General features: G+C 38.2%; 1 protein-coding gene and 1 non-coding gene across 3 annotated transcripts; one reads left to right on the forward strand and one right to left on the reverse strand.

The window, feature by feature from the left end:
- Nucleotides 1–703: 703 nt before the first annotated feature.
- fam114a1 (family with sequence similarity 114 member A1) lies at nucleotides 704–11,730 on the reverse strand. Of its 2 annotated transcripts, none has more exons than XM_059338098.1 (12): nucleotides 11,405–11,730; nucleotides 10,621–10,705; nucleotides 10,293–10,501; nucleotides 9,613–9,747; nucleotides 9,091–9,243; nucleotides 8,869–9,016; nucleotides 7,127–7,212; nucleotides 3,377–3,610; nucleotides 3,058–3,197; nucleotides 2,888–2,960; nucleotides 1,643–1,696; nucleotides 704–993 (listed from the first exon to the last, which is right to left on the reverse strand). In XM_059338098.1, the coding sequence occupies exons 1-12, from the start codon at nucleotides 11,726–11,728 to the stop codon at nucleotides 865–867; spliced, it is 1,770 nt and encodes a 589-aa protein (XP_059194081.1). In that variant the 5' UTR covers nucleotides 11,729–11,730; the 3' UTR covers nucleotides 704–864. The 2 variants fall into 2 exon arrangements, with proteins under 2 accessions (XP_059194081.1, XP_059194074.1); XM_059338091.1 differs by having other exon boundaries at nucleotides 8,830–9,016.
- Nucleotides 11,731–14,753: 3,023 nt separating this feature from the next.
- trnap-agg (transfer RNA proline (anticodon AGG)) lies at nucleotides 14,754–14,825 on the forward strand. The gene has a single exon. It is a non-coding gene; the product is annotated as a tRNA-Pro (tRNA).
- The last annotated feature ends 470 nt before the right edge of the window (nucleotides 14,826–15,295 follow it).

The raw sequence follows: 15,295 nt of genomic DNA on the forward strand, positions 1-15,295 counted from the left end.
GAGGACATGCCATGATGACATTTGGTTATTAAAGACATAGCTGAACAATTTTAGAAAAACTCTCATTTTCCTTCTTTTATTTCATGTCTGAGAGTCTTTATCTTCTCATCTAACTTGACAAAAAAGCAAATAAGCAAATTTCCCCAAAATGTTGAACTATTGTTTTTAAATGTAGCAGCACAACAAAACATAATTAGAGATGAAATAACCTACAATAAATCTCCAAAGTACACAATAAGGGATCAGGGGAGTGAATTATTTTGTAACTAAAGTATGAAGATCATATTAAACTGGATAATAGTTAACTAAAAGGTAGTGTTTCCTCACATAATTTAACATAAAAAAAGCAAAAATTGTCATGTATAATCAGTAATACTGGCATTTTGTCTCAAACCAGATTTAAAAAAATACCTAGCGTTAGTCTTTCTATCGAAATAACAAAAGACCATAAGGTGTGCAAAGAAAGCTCAATATACATTAGTGTAGAGTCCCTTCAGAACAATCAGTAATTTTTGGTTCAGCTATTTTTTTTTCACCACTTGGTTCTTTTAAGCAAAATATTAACTGAGTCAAAATAACATTCAGAGATATGACACGGAAGAGACACACACATACAACCTGCACGTGGGTCATTTCTACAAGTATCTGTTTGTTAAACTGTTAAAGATTATATAAGTATATGTCCTGTGTATATATATATATATATATATATATAACATCTTCTGCCTGTTGCTTTGGCACTGGGTGTAGATTTAAGCACTTAATCTGGAATAATCTATTCTCTTTACTTCACTGTACAATAATAGATACATTAAGACAAGCAGGTGAGCAGGTAGCGTGTGTGTGTGTGTGTGTGTGTGTGTGTTAGTGCTGCGTCTGTGCTGCTGCTGGTTCTATGGCGGGCCGACAGTGCTGGCTCTGGATGTGTGAGATCTGTAGGACGGGCAGCAGCAGCTGCAGTGCATTCTCGATGTAGTTGGTGCTGTTGGAGCCCTGCAGACATCAACAACAACAAGCTCATCACCATTATGCTGCATATATTATCACAGAGGATAGTTATTTGAGATCAGAATGACTTTGTAATGTTCTTAAATATTCCGTTGCTGTCGTTTAATGTGGGCTCTAATTGAACATGCTCAAAGGTTTAGATTATGTTGCAGGTGCCGGCTGTTTTTACTGAGCTTGGAAAAGTCATTTTTCACTTTGAGCACCTGCAACTTGGAGAAACATGCAAACTAACTCATTTTTATCGTCCGTTTAAACTTATTTAACTTCCAGCTGTTCTTGTTTTAGGTGATTAATTTGCTTTACATTTTAAATGCTTTATTAACACTCAAGGTTATTTATGTGTCTTGGTGGCAAGGATCCTTTTTTACATTTTCTTTACTCATCTATGTTGTAAATGTACCTCACTGTATTACCGAGTTAAACTAAAGGTTGATTTAGTTTATAAACATGTCTGCAAACATCTTATGAAGGTCTCTCTCACCTTATTCCCCAATAACAAATTAAACATGGTCAATAATCAAATCAGCTTCATTTCTAGCTGTCATCATCATGCTGAGACGGCCTCGTCATTGATTTCATGCATCGTCACTTGATTATAATCGAGATCATCTGAGGACAAATCTGTGCATCTCACCTCTAACAGCACACTGTCGACCAGCGGATTCAACTGTTCTGCTTTCCTCCGACCCTGAGAGAGAGAGAGATCAATAACAATACTCAAGAGTACTGATTTGAAGTCAGTGATTTGGTGGTAAAAGAAAAACATTTAAGGATAAGACTTGAGATGTTTTAGATTTTCCTTATTGTCGACAAATTCCAGTAAAAACCTACTGACAGGTGTACCAGCTACACGCCTTCATTATATCCCACAGAATATTTAAAACACATAAATGAGCCGCACTGTTTCACTGAGTGACATTTCCCCTCATTACTCTCCAACAGTCTGCTGTCGCTACTTCACCAGGCTACATTTATTATCCTGTTATTAAAGTAACAGAGGGCGGTGTGTGAAAAACAACTGATAATGTGTTTTTTCAGAGCCTGTATGTGTACGTACTTTAAAGGAAGTTTGTATCTTTGTCAGTATGCATAGTTGGCCGAATTCTACAGGATGCTGCAACTCTGACACAGAAACTTCTAAATTTAATCACCCTCATTTTCTTATCCTAAACATGTGCATGAAAACAGACATATATATCGGTTGACTGATATTATCGGCTGAGGCATATCGGTGTTGTGTATATGCTGTCCGAGTGGAGTCCAAGTAAGTCATAGACCAGGCCCAGTCGAGTTGAAATCAAGACCATGTTTGAAAGCAGTTGAGACCAAGTCATGACTGAGTCCAGAGTCCTGTTCAAGACCATAACAGCCAATAGTGTTTTTTCACTGCCACACACGTGCACACGCACATGCACGCCATGCACTTCTATCTTTGTGAGGACCCTCATTGGAATAGTGAATTCCCAGCCCCTCACCCTTAACCTAACCTTCACCATCACCATCACAACTAAATGCCCAACCCTAACCCTAACATAAACCTAATTCTAATATTAACCCTAAAACAAAGTCTGGACTCTCAAAGTGAGGACCGGACGAAATGTCCTGACTTCATAAAAATGTCCTCACTCTGTTGGCAAAAAACGTGTTTCGGTCCTCACTATGTAGGAAGTACAAGAAATACACAGACACACAGACACAGACACAGAGACACAGACACAGAGACACAGAGACACAGAGACACAGACACACACAGACACACACACACGCAGACACACACACACACACACACACACACACACACACAGACACACACACACACACACACACACACACACACACACACACACACACACACACACACACACACACTGTCACCTACCCCGACAAGCAGCAGTGTATCAGAGAACTTCTTGGCCAAACACTCCACCTCCTTACACATGGCACATGTCAACCTGGAATAAATATGTAGATTTTAGCAAATGTCACTCCCCTCACAGAAGTGTCACATTTCTCTTTCTCTATCTGTCTCTCTTTCTCTCTCACACACACCTAGTGAGGATGTGTGCCTGGTCCCTGGATGGTTTCTCCAGGTCCTGGCCGTGGAGGATGAGCTCTGCCACCTTGTGGAGCTGCTCAATACTGCGAGCCGTCACTTCTGCCAGACTGCCGACTGATGACAGGTAGACAGCCTGCAGAGGGAACACACACACACACACACACACACACACATACACACATACACAAATATATATAGAATAACTGCATGAAATCAAATCCTCCTGTGACAGCAGGTGGAGAGGAAGTTTAAATTAAAAGGATAAAGAACAGAAGTCTCTACTGTTGCTGATTTGCATCGAGTCGCCCTCACCTCTACAGATCTGGGGTCGTTCTCTTTCTCCTTCTTTTCCTCTTCTCCTTCCTTCACCTCCTCCCCCTCGCTCCTCTTCTCCCGCTGCTCTTCTCCATCTTTCTTTTTCTCCTCCTTTTCATTCTCTCCAGGTGAGACCTCTCCTGCCGGCTGGTCCTGTGTTTCCCTGTCAGGAGTCTCAGTAGTGACAGGCTGTTCCACCTCGCTCACCCAATCATGGGCCCTCATCCGTGCCTGGAGACGCATAATTACACCCATCAGCTCCGCATGGTGAGAGATCGCCAGCATGATGTATGCTAATCAGATGCGTATACACGATTATATGCTAATGCAGCTTCTATATATGTGAATTTGAATATGCAGAAGGACTTCAAAGGTGATAACTTATATATAAAGTGTAAGACTGCAGCAGGAGAGAGTGGATGTTAAAAATGGCTGTGTGTGTGTGTGTGTGTGTGTGTGTGTGTGTGTGTGTGTGAGATCCACATATCTAATAATAAGGCGAGAAACCCAAGGCAAATTCTCCCTGAAGGGATTTCTTTAGTGATTTTCAAGTTAAGAGGAGAATTGTGATTATTATGAGAGTTAAAGGAAAATGACAAGCTCAGAAAGGCTTTCAGTGTTTTTTTTAAATATTTTCCAGAATGCTACTTTCATGCTTTCCTGCCTCTTAAATATGGAAAGGACAGGAGCTATAAGAAAAAGGAATAAAATAACCCAATTTTAAACCCAATAGGGAGCATGATAACTGTCTGTGAGTGCATAAAATCCCAGATGTTTAACGGGTAATCAGAACTTTTAGGATGCTGAATAGGACAATAATGACTTGAAATATCTCCTTTCAAGTGTTTAAATATGAATTAGGATAGAAGTGTGTTCTCCATAAACATGAACTGGATATGAAGATCTATGTTAATTTATGCTTTACAGTATGCAAACCAAGTAAACCAATGAGGTTGACATTTTTCTCTATGATGTGTTTGTTTTTATTTTGTAAGCTTGTAGAAGACTGCTAGCAAATAAACATGAATGTAAGCAAATCACAATATCAAATCGGTAAAACAATGGAGTAGAAAACACTTGCATTTTATATTTTTTCAGGCCATGTTCCACCCATGCAATGAGCCCTTCACAAGACGGAATAAGCACATTTCAAAGCACAAAAATAATTGCTTTCTGAGGAAATAAATGCACGTGACACATTTCGAAGGCCTCAATGTACTTTGATGAGAAGCATAACTTTTGTGTGTTTCCAAGAAAACTCCACACCCTCTTGATTTGTGTAACTCAAACAGCTGAAAACTAATTTTTGGTTCACCTGAACACTGAACTTCGTCTGTGAAATTTTGGAGTTACACATGAAAGGATTACTTCATGGTCAGTATTCAGAAGAGGGATGATTACAGCGACCACTAATTCTTTAAATATACATATGAATGTGTGAAAAATGTCAGGAGATAGACCTGAACTTCATTCAAGAAAATGTTAAATAACATGTTTTCTGGCTTTGCTGCAGGTGTGTGTCCGCCTATTAAACCTCTGAGATTTCCTGCTGTGTGTCGGCATGTTTTAGGGTTAGAATTAGAACTAGAAAATTTCCTTTTTAGAAATTTTGAAAGGGCCACGGGGGCTACTGGCGGTGTGTGTACACTATGATGAGATTCTTCAGAGATTTCAAACTATGCCCTTTAACCTCAAAATGTGTGTGTGTGTAGCGAAAATCGCATAAAGTTACCTGCGTGTGTGTGTGTGTGTATGTGTGCGCGTGCGTGTTTGAAGCATGTGTATGCATGTGTGAGGAGTGTGAGCGCTTACGCGCATGTGTGTGTGTGTGTGTGCGTATCTGTAACTGTAATCACATCAAAGATCAAAGGCAATCAGATCAAAGCAATCAACAGAATTAACTGACACCTGTTACAGTGACAGCTGCCAGAGGTGAACAGAGGTCTGGAAGGAGAGGACTGGAATTTCTGGCCTCGAACAGAAAGCATTTTGGCAAAACCATAATACCTATCATTGATCCGACTTCACTTTGAGCGTCCTGAGTTCTTCCTGAACAACTACATATGTTTTTTTTTAAGAAAAATGAAAAAATAGCTTTGTTAGAGCGATCTAAAAAAAACTTTAAAATCTCACTTTTTCCGAAATCTTCCTGCGTTTTTAATATGGGAGCCAATGAGGCTGTTGGTGGTGTTGGTGGATCATCTCTGCGTCTTACGCCCAAACTATATGTCTGACAGCTTTACCAGAGGATTGTGAGTGAGAAGACAAATTTTCCTACGTTTCTATGTATAAATTATTTCTGTAGAGTGGAATTTGCGGCCTGGAGCGCAGTTTTAAAATTTATTTTTTGACAGTTTTACCTTTCCCTCTACACTCTGAGCGATGACATCACACACTCTGACACGAACATTCCGTGCAATACACACCCATTATAATCTCAGAATTTCTCCAAAAATGATCATGGTCATTGAACAGGGATTGATAAAAAACTATATGACCTATCGAAACGTGGATTAATACACCGATACACAAGACTTGTGTCTACTGTTTAAAGTTTAAATGGAGTCTCTAGGTGAAATTATGCCGAAGAAGTAGACGTTTAAAAATCTCCAATTATTGTTCTTTTTCGCTCATTTTTTTCGGCCGTCCCATTCATTTCAATGCAAAATTTTGGGCAGTTTTTCGCGACTTACTTAATAGCACACCGATCCCGATCAATCCTCACGTTTTGATATATAATTTGTCCTGCAACTCTTTAAGTTGTAGGACTAGTAGCGGGACGAAATTGCGTCCGCAAGAGGAATAAGAAGAAATCCACAGTATAACAGTAGTGCTCGGTGCGATTGCCCCAAGGCCCTAATTAAGTGTTGGAGTGAGCAAGGATTAGGCAACATGGATTAATAATTATGGTAAGACACTGGATGTTTAACATGCACTGGTCTATTTTAAGATTTTGAAAGAATGTATCCAAATACAAATTTAGGTGTTTATTTTTTACTATATTTTGTCTATTTGGCCTGTAAATTTCTACTAAATTCACCAGAAATTAGCATTAGATTATGCCTTATATAGATATTATATATATTTAGACAGAAAAACTTGTAATACAAAAAAGCATTTTCTCAATGTAAATACTAGACGGAGAAAGTTTTATGATCATCACCTATTAGTTCATTTTTTCCTCCTATTCAGCTGTAGTGTCTTGCAAAATTTCTGGATGTTTTTACAATCAATATTGAGAATCAAGTTTTTTTCCCTAAAAAATTGCAATTCCCCTTACACTGAGTCAGATGTCTTGACTTCAGGAGCTCTTAAATACATTCAAATTTACAGTTTAATTCCTAACCCTTATTCTGAAGGTTCACAAAAGGGTTTGTTCATATAACATGCATAGCCTGATTTATATTACATTTTATTCTTAGAAACATGGCAAAAATGTATTTTTATGGCTTATGACAGTATTTTCTAAGAAATGGAGTGATTAAAAGAAATATCCAAATTTCCTACTGTAAAAACATTTGACTTTTTGAATTTTAATTTTAATCCTGGCTTTATCCAGTGTTCAAGTTTTTGTTCTGAAAATAAAAATTACAATTACAATTACAAAAAAGTAAAATTATAACTGGTATATATTTAATAATAAGGTAGTGCCTCATTTGTATTTTTAAACTTCTTATTATCTTAATACAAATAATTGGTGAGGTTCATTGTTTATTGTGTCCTTACAGCTATTCTAATGTAACCCACCTTGTTGAGTTTGTCAGGCGTTGCAGCAACATGAAGCTCGAACAGCAGCTCAGTGAGAACGCTCACAAACTCCTCACCATCAGCCGCTGGCAGAAAGACACAATCACACACAAACACAGACACACACAGCGCAGTCATGTCAGTATACTTCACTTTACACACCATATGTTAAACACTTAAAGCATGTAACTGAGAGCAGATTTGCGGAACATGCAGTGATTTCCCCCATGCTGAGATCATAAAGATAATATTCTTGTTTGCCTTCAGCTAAACAGCACAGCAGAGATTTGGTGCATTTCTGATTCTTGCTTTCTTGCCAAATTAATTCAAACTGCTGTATAATTAGATCAAAATGTGTACACATGCACACATGCAGATGTACAGTCTTTATCTTTTGCATTTGTTTTGAATCTGTGATGTGATGTGAATGTGTCAGTGGCCCCTGAACACCAACGCTGGATCAGGCACCTTGTTAAAACCCTCCGCACTGCTGTGACATCGCCCGAGGGCGCCTGTCGCACAGTGTAACTTTACATATAGTCTTTAAAATGTCAAGTGACAAGCGGATGGTGAGGCATGATAAAAAAACAAAACTTGGCATCACATGACATCCCCCTCGACACAGAGTTTCACTTTGGCAGAACATTTTCTTCTTCTTTAAACAGAAACAACGACAATAGATCAGGAACAAAAGGCCTCTGACACCAGCTCCCACACGGTCTCAAGGTGCTCCAGGACTTCGCAAATAGGAAAACTAATTTGAGTTTGTTGACACTGAATAAGATATTATTTGAAAAACTAGGTTTTATAAACTTTAGGGTAAATGTTAAAAAAGACTGTTATGAACGGTTTAAATCTCAGTGTTGACACCTACAAAGTGAATCCCTACTGGCTGCACGGCTGCTGCTTTGCTCCTGAAACTGACCTTTGACCCTTCCTCTACTTTCCATTTGCTTTATTTGGATTTGACTAAAAACGTTAAATAGATTTATGGTCATGTTGTAATATAAAATGTAATTGTTAGTTTAACTGTCCATCTTCAAGAAAACCCTCAAAACTCACCTCTTCAAATCCGCCTACAATTACTGACTTTTTCTTTTTTTCTTTTTCTTTTACTTATTTATTCCCTGTTAAGCGTCTCTGAGTGTCTTGAAAAGCGCTATATAAATGGAATGTTTTGTTGTTATTATTATTATTATTATTATTATATTATAGGAAAAAAAAGACTGTTGCAGTTCATTTACTGTGATTTCCAGGTCATAATACTGCCAGCCAGGACGTCAATATGGATGTAAATAAATAATTAAATTTGTCCCATAAATAAATAAATAAATAAATAAAATCATTATATAAAATAAATAAAATTGCCTATAAAAAATCCTTTAAAAATTAAGAAATGAGGAAATAAAAATAAAATATTAGGTTTTTTTTAAAAAGTTTCATAATACCACATTTATTTCTCAGCTCTAGCACTTATTTATGCAAAACACCTGCTATGGTGCTCAACAGTGCATACTGGACTAAAAGACTGAGGGGAAAATTAAGCCAAAGTGAAATATCAGTTTGGTTCCTGACCTTTTGCCTTAATGTCAGGACTGCTAGACATGTAACATGAATTGTAAACAAGGCCAGCTGATCCTGGGTCAGTGCTCAGGGACCGCCTGTACCTCCAGCAGGTCTGGCGGCTGGTTTGGGTGACTCACATAGGGGGGTAGAACAGTGTAATTGGGAATTTAGATCACCGTTATCCTTCGTCTGTCCTCCTTCTCCTCCTTCTTCTTCCTCTTTCTCTTCATCCTCTCGCTTGATGAAGATGTCCTTAATGAAGATCAGCTCCTTCTTCACCTCCTCCTGCTCCTCTTCCACCAGGGAGGAGAGGAAGGCTTGGACCTGAGAGCATATATACGACTCTTAAAAAGACCGTTTCTGGAACACACACTATACTCCTCCCACTGGTGCCTTACCTTGGCCTCGCTCTCATTGGACAGGATCTCCAGGGCCTCGAGGTGCGACAGGCCCTGGTAGTCGTCAAACAGAATGCCGTAGTGAGCTGTGGGCGCACTGATTGGCTGGTTGCCCAGACGTGCCCGCTCTTTCTCTTTGGCTTCCTTTAACATCTAAAAAAAAAAAGATCACAGTAAAAGCTTGCTGCCGAGCTGTCATTTTGACTGCCTACAAACTAGATTAGAAACGCAACACAATTTCACTGTTTTTAATAGAGATATTAAATCATGACTGAAGGAGAAACATCAAATACACCTGCAGAAATACCTGTATTTTGTATTTTGTGTATTTATTGTATTTATGTATTTGTACATTTATGCTACAATTCTTTTATTTAAAAAAACCCCCAACTTACTAGAGAAATGTGTATTTCCACTAAAAATCACCAAATCATTCCTTTCACGCAGCCACACAATACACAAGCTTTAAATTATTTATCTGACAGGAGGAGATGTGTTGGTTTTCTGTGTGTGTCCACATGCCTGACTCAGTGATGCCGTCTTCTCCATCAGGGTCTTGGTCTTCTTGAAACCCGGATCACTCTCAGCAAGAACAGTCATGGTCTTCTTTCCGATGAACTCCAAAGCATCGAGACCTCCACTGATCACTGACTTCCCCTACAGAGACAAACACAGAGACAAGCAAAGAGGGAGAAACAGACATTGGAAATTAAACCAAAGTCTAAAATTTGACTTGCTAAAATTAGTTAAAATTATTAGAAACTGCAGCAAAATTGTATATAAAAAAGATGAGTATGTACTTTTGCCCTGGTAAAAATCAATAGTCTAATTTTGTTTCTCCTCATTTATATTATGAGATGCTATCTCAAAATTTTGACTTACACCCTGACAATTTAAATAACCATCCAGTAGTAGCTATGCAGAGTTGATACTAGCATCTCCTGCTGGCACAGCAGCATAGCATAGACATCATCACAATAGACATCACAATATTATATATTTTTCAATTTTATTCCAGGCCAACAAAACAGAGACACTTTCCCACTTATTACACAGCTACCTTTTAATTTTTTTTATAAGTTGACACAAAATATTGATTTTAAATGATTTTGGTGAAGATGGATGCACACTGGAGTGACTTTACTGTGATTTATTGAAAGAAAACAGTGTGTATGTGTGTGTGTGTGTGTGTGTTCACTCACTGTGTTCTGCACAGCGTGCGTGATCGTAGAGAAGACGCCCCTGCCAGGAGCTGCGGTGTTAACAGAAGCCTCGTCAGAGCCGGACAGCTCAGTCTCTCCACTGTCTCCTCCTCCCTCTTTCTTCTCCTCCTCCTCTGCTTGTTCCTCCTCTTCTCGCGCCTCCTCCCCTACCGAGGTCCTGTGGAGACGCAGAGCTTCTCCGGCCTTGGCTTTAAAACACACACACACACACACACACACACACACACATTAGGTAAAGATTGAGGAGATCAGGAGCGTGTGTAAAGTTGTAAAGACAAGAAAGAAAAAGTGACGACAGAAGACGTACCCACTGAGGAGGTGGCGCTGCTCAGAAGAGATTTTCCCCAAGAACTCCAACCTCCCCAACCTTTTTCTTTCTCCTGAACTGACCCCTGTACAGACAAAAACATACACACATATGCATTTCAGTAATAGTTAGGAAACTATTAAACAATTGCACATTAAGGTGTTTAAAATAATTATTTTCATGACAAAAATTACAATCACTGTTCCCCAAAGCTCCAAGTGAAATTCATTTTTTTTTATTCCCAGTCCATCATCTGAAAGATATTCAGTTTATTGTCATAGAGTACCAAAGACATGAAAAAATATTCCCATATAAGAATCTGTAATCAGAATTTTAAAATGTTTTTCTTAAAAATTACTCGATGATCAAAATAGCTGCCAATTAATTTATTAGTTGCAAGTAGTTGATTAGTTCTTGCAGCTCTTGATAAATCAGCATCAATAACTATCTAAGTGGATCCTTAACAAGAAACTGCAGCACAGAAATGCCAAAAATGAGTACGAGATCATTTAGCAACATCATCAGACAGCAGTGTAGAGTTTATTCTTTAAACGGTAAAGTGTCCTGCTCAACAGATAGTTACTAATTTAAATGATCCATGTCAATAAATGTTTGTTTCAGTGATGTGTTCATGTAAAATAACTGATATCAAACAAAATATGATTGTAAGATTTATAAACTCTCAAATATCAAAATCAGTATTGGCATCAAAATCAGTATCAGAGTATCAGGTTTTAGTGTGCACTGTGTGTCATGAAACTTTAATGAAACTAGTGGGACAAACCTCCACATCCTCGACTGCAGCCTCTGCGTCCGGCTCCAGACTCACCGGTTGGTCACAAACGATCAGCTGACCCTCAGCGGCCGGCTCCAGTTGGTCAGTCGGACCCTCTGAAGCGTTGGTCTCGGTGGTGGTGTCCTCTGTGGTCCTCTCCTCGGTGGTGGACTGCGGGAGGTTGACTCTCTCAGGGATCAAAGGAGGCTGCAGAGCGGCTGACGGTGGTGCAAAGGCTGCTGGGACATCCTGACAGGGGTCAGGGTCTGTGAGGGGGGGCTGGGGGGGAGCAGGGGTGATGTCAGCAGGGGGATCTGCGTCAGCCTGGGACATGATGATCTGTAGAGAAGAGACCTTTGATTTAAGTGTTTTTGTTCACAGATACAATACATACATACAGCATATATAACATACATTACAACAGGTTGTTTAACAAGACATTACATGGTCTTGTCATATTTTTTCATCCTTGTTTTTTGTATTTGTAATATTTCAAGTAGAGTCATGATCTGATTTAGCTTTTACCACACTGTAAATTTTTTTTGTAGAAATAACAGTAAAACACTGTCAAATACATCAGAAAAAGGGCGTAAAATGAAATTTGTATATTGCCGTATAAGACACTTTTAATTACCGTAAATCAAGGAATAGCACAATACTTTTACTTTTTTCTGTCATAAACTGGAAGAAACTCACAGTTTTGCTGTAAAAATATAACATTTTCATGCAAAATTTATGGAGAAATACCATAATGTGTGAATGAATGACAATTAAGTTCTGGCAACCTCAGCTGCCGGTATTATTATTTTTTACAGTGCAGCATTGGAGAACAATGAAATGATTTCAATTTAGCCCCTGGCTAAATTGAAATCATAACCCCTGGGGGGCGTGACCCCTCCCTGGGGTCACGCCCCCCAGTTTGGGAATCACTGCATTACAAGATGCAAACAGATGTTTTGATTTTGGAAATGTAATCTCTGTGTGGACCAGCTGTGTGTCATGTTTACAGAACAATGCAATATTTAATCAATTTAGTTGAACGTATGGTTGATATTGTAAATACATTTCTACTTTAAAAAAAACCCTCATATATAATTATGTTATTAGGCAAGCAAATAACATGTTTAGTTTGGTTTGGTTGAAAGTTAGGTTTGTCTGATATTATTCCCAATAGGACAACTCATCTGTTTGTTTGCTTTTGTTAATCCTTTTAACTGTTAAAATAAAAACTAAAATGTATTTGAATAATTGCTTTGCCTCTTGCAGCTTGTTTAAAAAAATAAAAAACAAACATCATAAATCAGGTGTGGTGTGAAAAGATAAAAGTTTTAGGCATTATCACCCAGCCCTACAGAGTTTTAATTTGTGCTGCAACAAGTAATTACCTTCACTGCAGACTACCAGCAACACACATACGCAAAAAAGCCAATAAACTCCCCTGAGTCTAAGATGTCCTTAGGTGTCTTGTTTTGGTCGACTAAACAGAAAAACTAGATTGTTGGACAAAGTGTAATTCTTTATCTTGATAATTGACTACAAAATGTATTGATTATTGTAATCAGTTATCTATTATCAAAATAGTTTTCTGTCCATTGACGGATTGATTCATTGACTCTAATACAATATACAGAGAAGAGCCAAACTGACTAGCTCGGTTCAGACTTCAAATGATTAAGAGAAGAAGATCAATCCAACATGTTTGCAAACATTATTATTATCCTTATTTCAACAGCATCAGTGACCATCAATGTGTATTGGTCTTCTGTCAGTGTTTTGTAAAATGTGGTTTGAATGTTTTATTTATTTCAGCATTGCTTAATTTCCTCTGATATAAAATGAATAATATTGTCTATATCTAATGGCTTGAATAAAAACACTTATGAATATACTGTAGTCTAAAGTCATACTCTACAGCTCAGTAATACAGTATACCAGAGTTTTCTAAAGAAAGTCCTGCATCAAAACTAAAATTGTTGATGATGAACAAACACTGTTACGCTGCTCCAATAAATCTGACGCATTCGGTGTCTAAATTTGATGTCCAACTTTGGAGTATAGAACAAAGAAGCACTATGCAAAAGCTATCGCTGTGTTTTAGCTCATTTAAATTCGCTTCGTGGTTCAACACCACCATCTAGTGGTCACTGTCTATACATGCACCCACATCATTCACCGTCATCCCCATGTTTCCAAACACAGAAGTTTGTTTAAGGCTGGTTCCTGGCAGCAAAATGCCATTTAACACTATTTTATCTCTCACAAACTGTAGGCACAGAGTGGTTAATAAACTGGTTCACAATAACAATACACACGTGTCCATAAAAAGCTGAATAAAGCCTGTGAAACAAGCCACGATAACTATAATGTGATAATAGTTTTTTTTAATTCTGGAGTAATAAGAATTTTAAATGAAGTTGTTAGCCCATAACTTGTCGAGAAAATCTGTAAAGAAAAAATCTAAGCCTCAAACTAAGTACTCAAACTGATTCAATATATAAAAACAACCATTTCACATTAATGACATCAACATCTCTAAGATTCTCTAAGTGACTTCTCTTAACACTATTTGACACAATATTACACAATGACAACATGCAGAACACATTCAAGCAGACACTTAACAAAGACCACTGTTCTGTTTGAAAGCAAATATGACAATTAGGCTATTATTCGCCTGGTTTATGGTCCTCTTAACGACTAATGCAGACACATTTTAACACCAACGCAACAAATCAATAAAAGTTCACCGCCGGATTTGTCCCCAATGTGTGTCTCTCGGCTGTTGCAGGCAAAGTAAAGTCATAAAGCTCAAAGACAGTTTTGTTTTTCTGAAAGTGACAGTGCAGCTCACCCGTTTGGTGCCAGCTAGCGGCTCCTCTTCCGCCCCGCCACGTCGGCAGGCCGGTGTGTGACCGAGAGCACCGAAGAGCGGCAACAGACAAGAGGACTCCCTGCTGCAAGAGCGGACTCTCCAAGAAAGGTATATTTATTCAAAATAACATTTTTTTTTAAATTAAAGTTAAAATAGATTAACTCAATAAAAACAGCTTTATCAAATCTTCTCAATAACAGTTGTCATCACATTTTTTAAAAAGTGATAATATCTCTATCTTCGGATGAGGCAGTCTTGAGCGAAGACGGAAGTGAGCAGCAGTGAATCATCTCGCTTCATCTCGGTACTTGTTCTTCTTGAGTAGAAAATACATTAGTTTCGTGTCTGTGTCGCTCCATTTCGAATTGAAAGTTTAATAGCGAGTATTATTGTATATAACTATAGAATAGTTAAATAAAAGAAAACGCAGAAGACGATGTGGATTGTAATATTCTAGTATTCTGCATTCAGCCGGATCTCCACGGTGGCTCGTTGGTCTAGGGGTATGATTCTCGCTTAGGGTGCGAGAGGTCCCGGGTTCAAATCCCGGACGAGCCCAATTTTTTTCCTTCATTGTTGTTTGGGTATTATTAGGTGCATTTTAATCACTAGCAAACTTATAGTACAGAAACTGTAGCATAAAATAGAAAATAAGGCAAATATTAAATAATAGGATTTGAAATTGCTCACATCTCAAGTTGCTTTTTGGTGAGATTCTGATAAAATAAGCCAAATAATTGTGTTTTGACATGCTCATTGAGCTCCACTGGCTACCTGTTGCTGCCCGCATCATGATACGTCCCTCTCTACCTTTAAAAACTCCTGAAGACCCACTCTTCAGAGAGCATCTTCTCTCCTAGCACCACACGACAATTCTACTCCTTAAAGAATTGTCACTAGCATTTATTGCTGCACTAATGGCTCTTATTGCACTATACCTTTATTGTTCCCTTTTTTTCCTGTAAGTCGCTTTGGATAAAAGCGTTTGCTAAATGAGTCTTATAATGTTGTATATTCACAGCCACACA

The sequence above is a fragment of the Centropristis striata genome, chromosome 1 (assembly GCF_030273125.1).
Source record: "Centropristis striata isolate RG_2023a ecotype Rhode Island chromosome 1, C.striata_1.0, whole genome shotgun sequence".
In the NCBI taxonomy this organism is placed as follows: domain Eukaryota; kingdom Metazoa; phylum Chordata; class Actinopteri; order Perciformes; family Serranidae; genus Centropristis; species Centropristis striata.

Excerpts from the sequence above, each read along its gene's own strand:
- fam114a1 (XM_059338091.1), bottom strand. The coding sequence starts at position 11,728 with ATGTCCCAGGCTGACGCAGATCCCCCTGCTGACATCACCCCTGCTCCC. Across the intron at positions 10,706-11,404 it reads CTGCAGTCGAGGATGTGGAG|GGGTCAGTTCAGGAGAAAGA; the intron begins GTTTGTCCCACT and ends TTGTCTGTACAG. Across the intron at positions 3,611-7,126 it reads CGCCTGACAAACTCAACAAG|GCACGGATGAGGGCCCATGA; the intron begins GTGGGTTACATT and ends ATGCGTCTCCAG.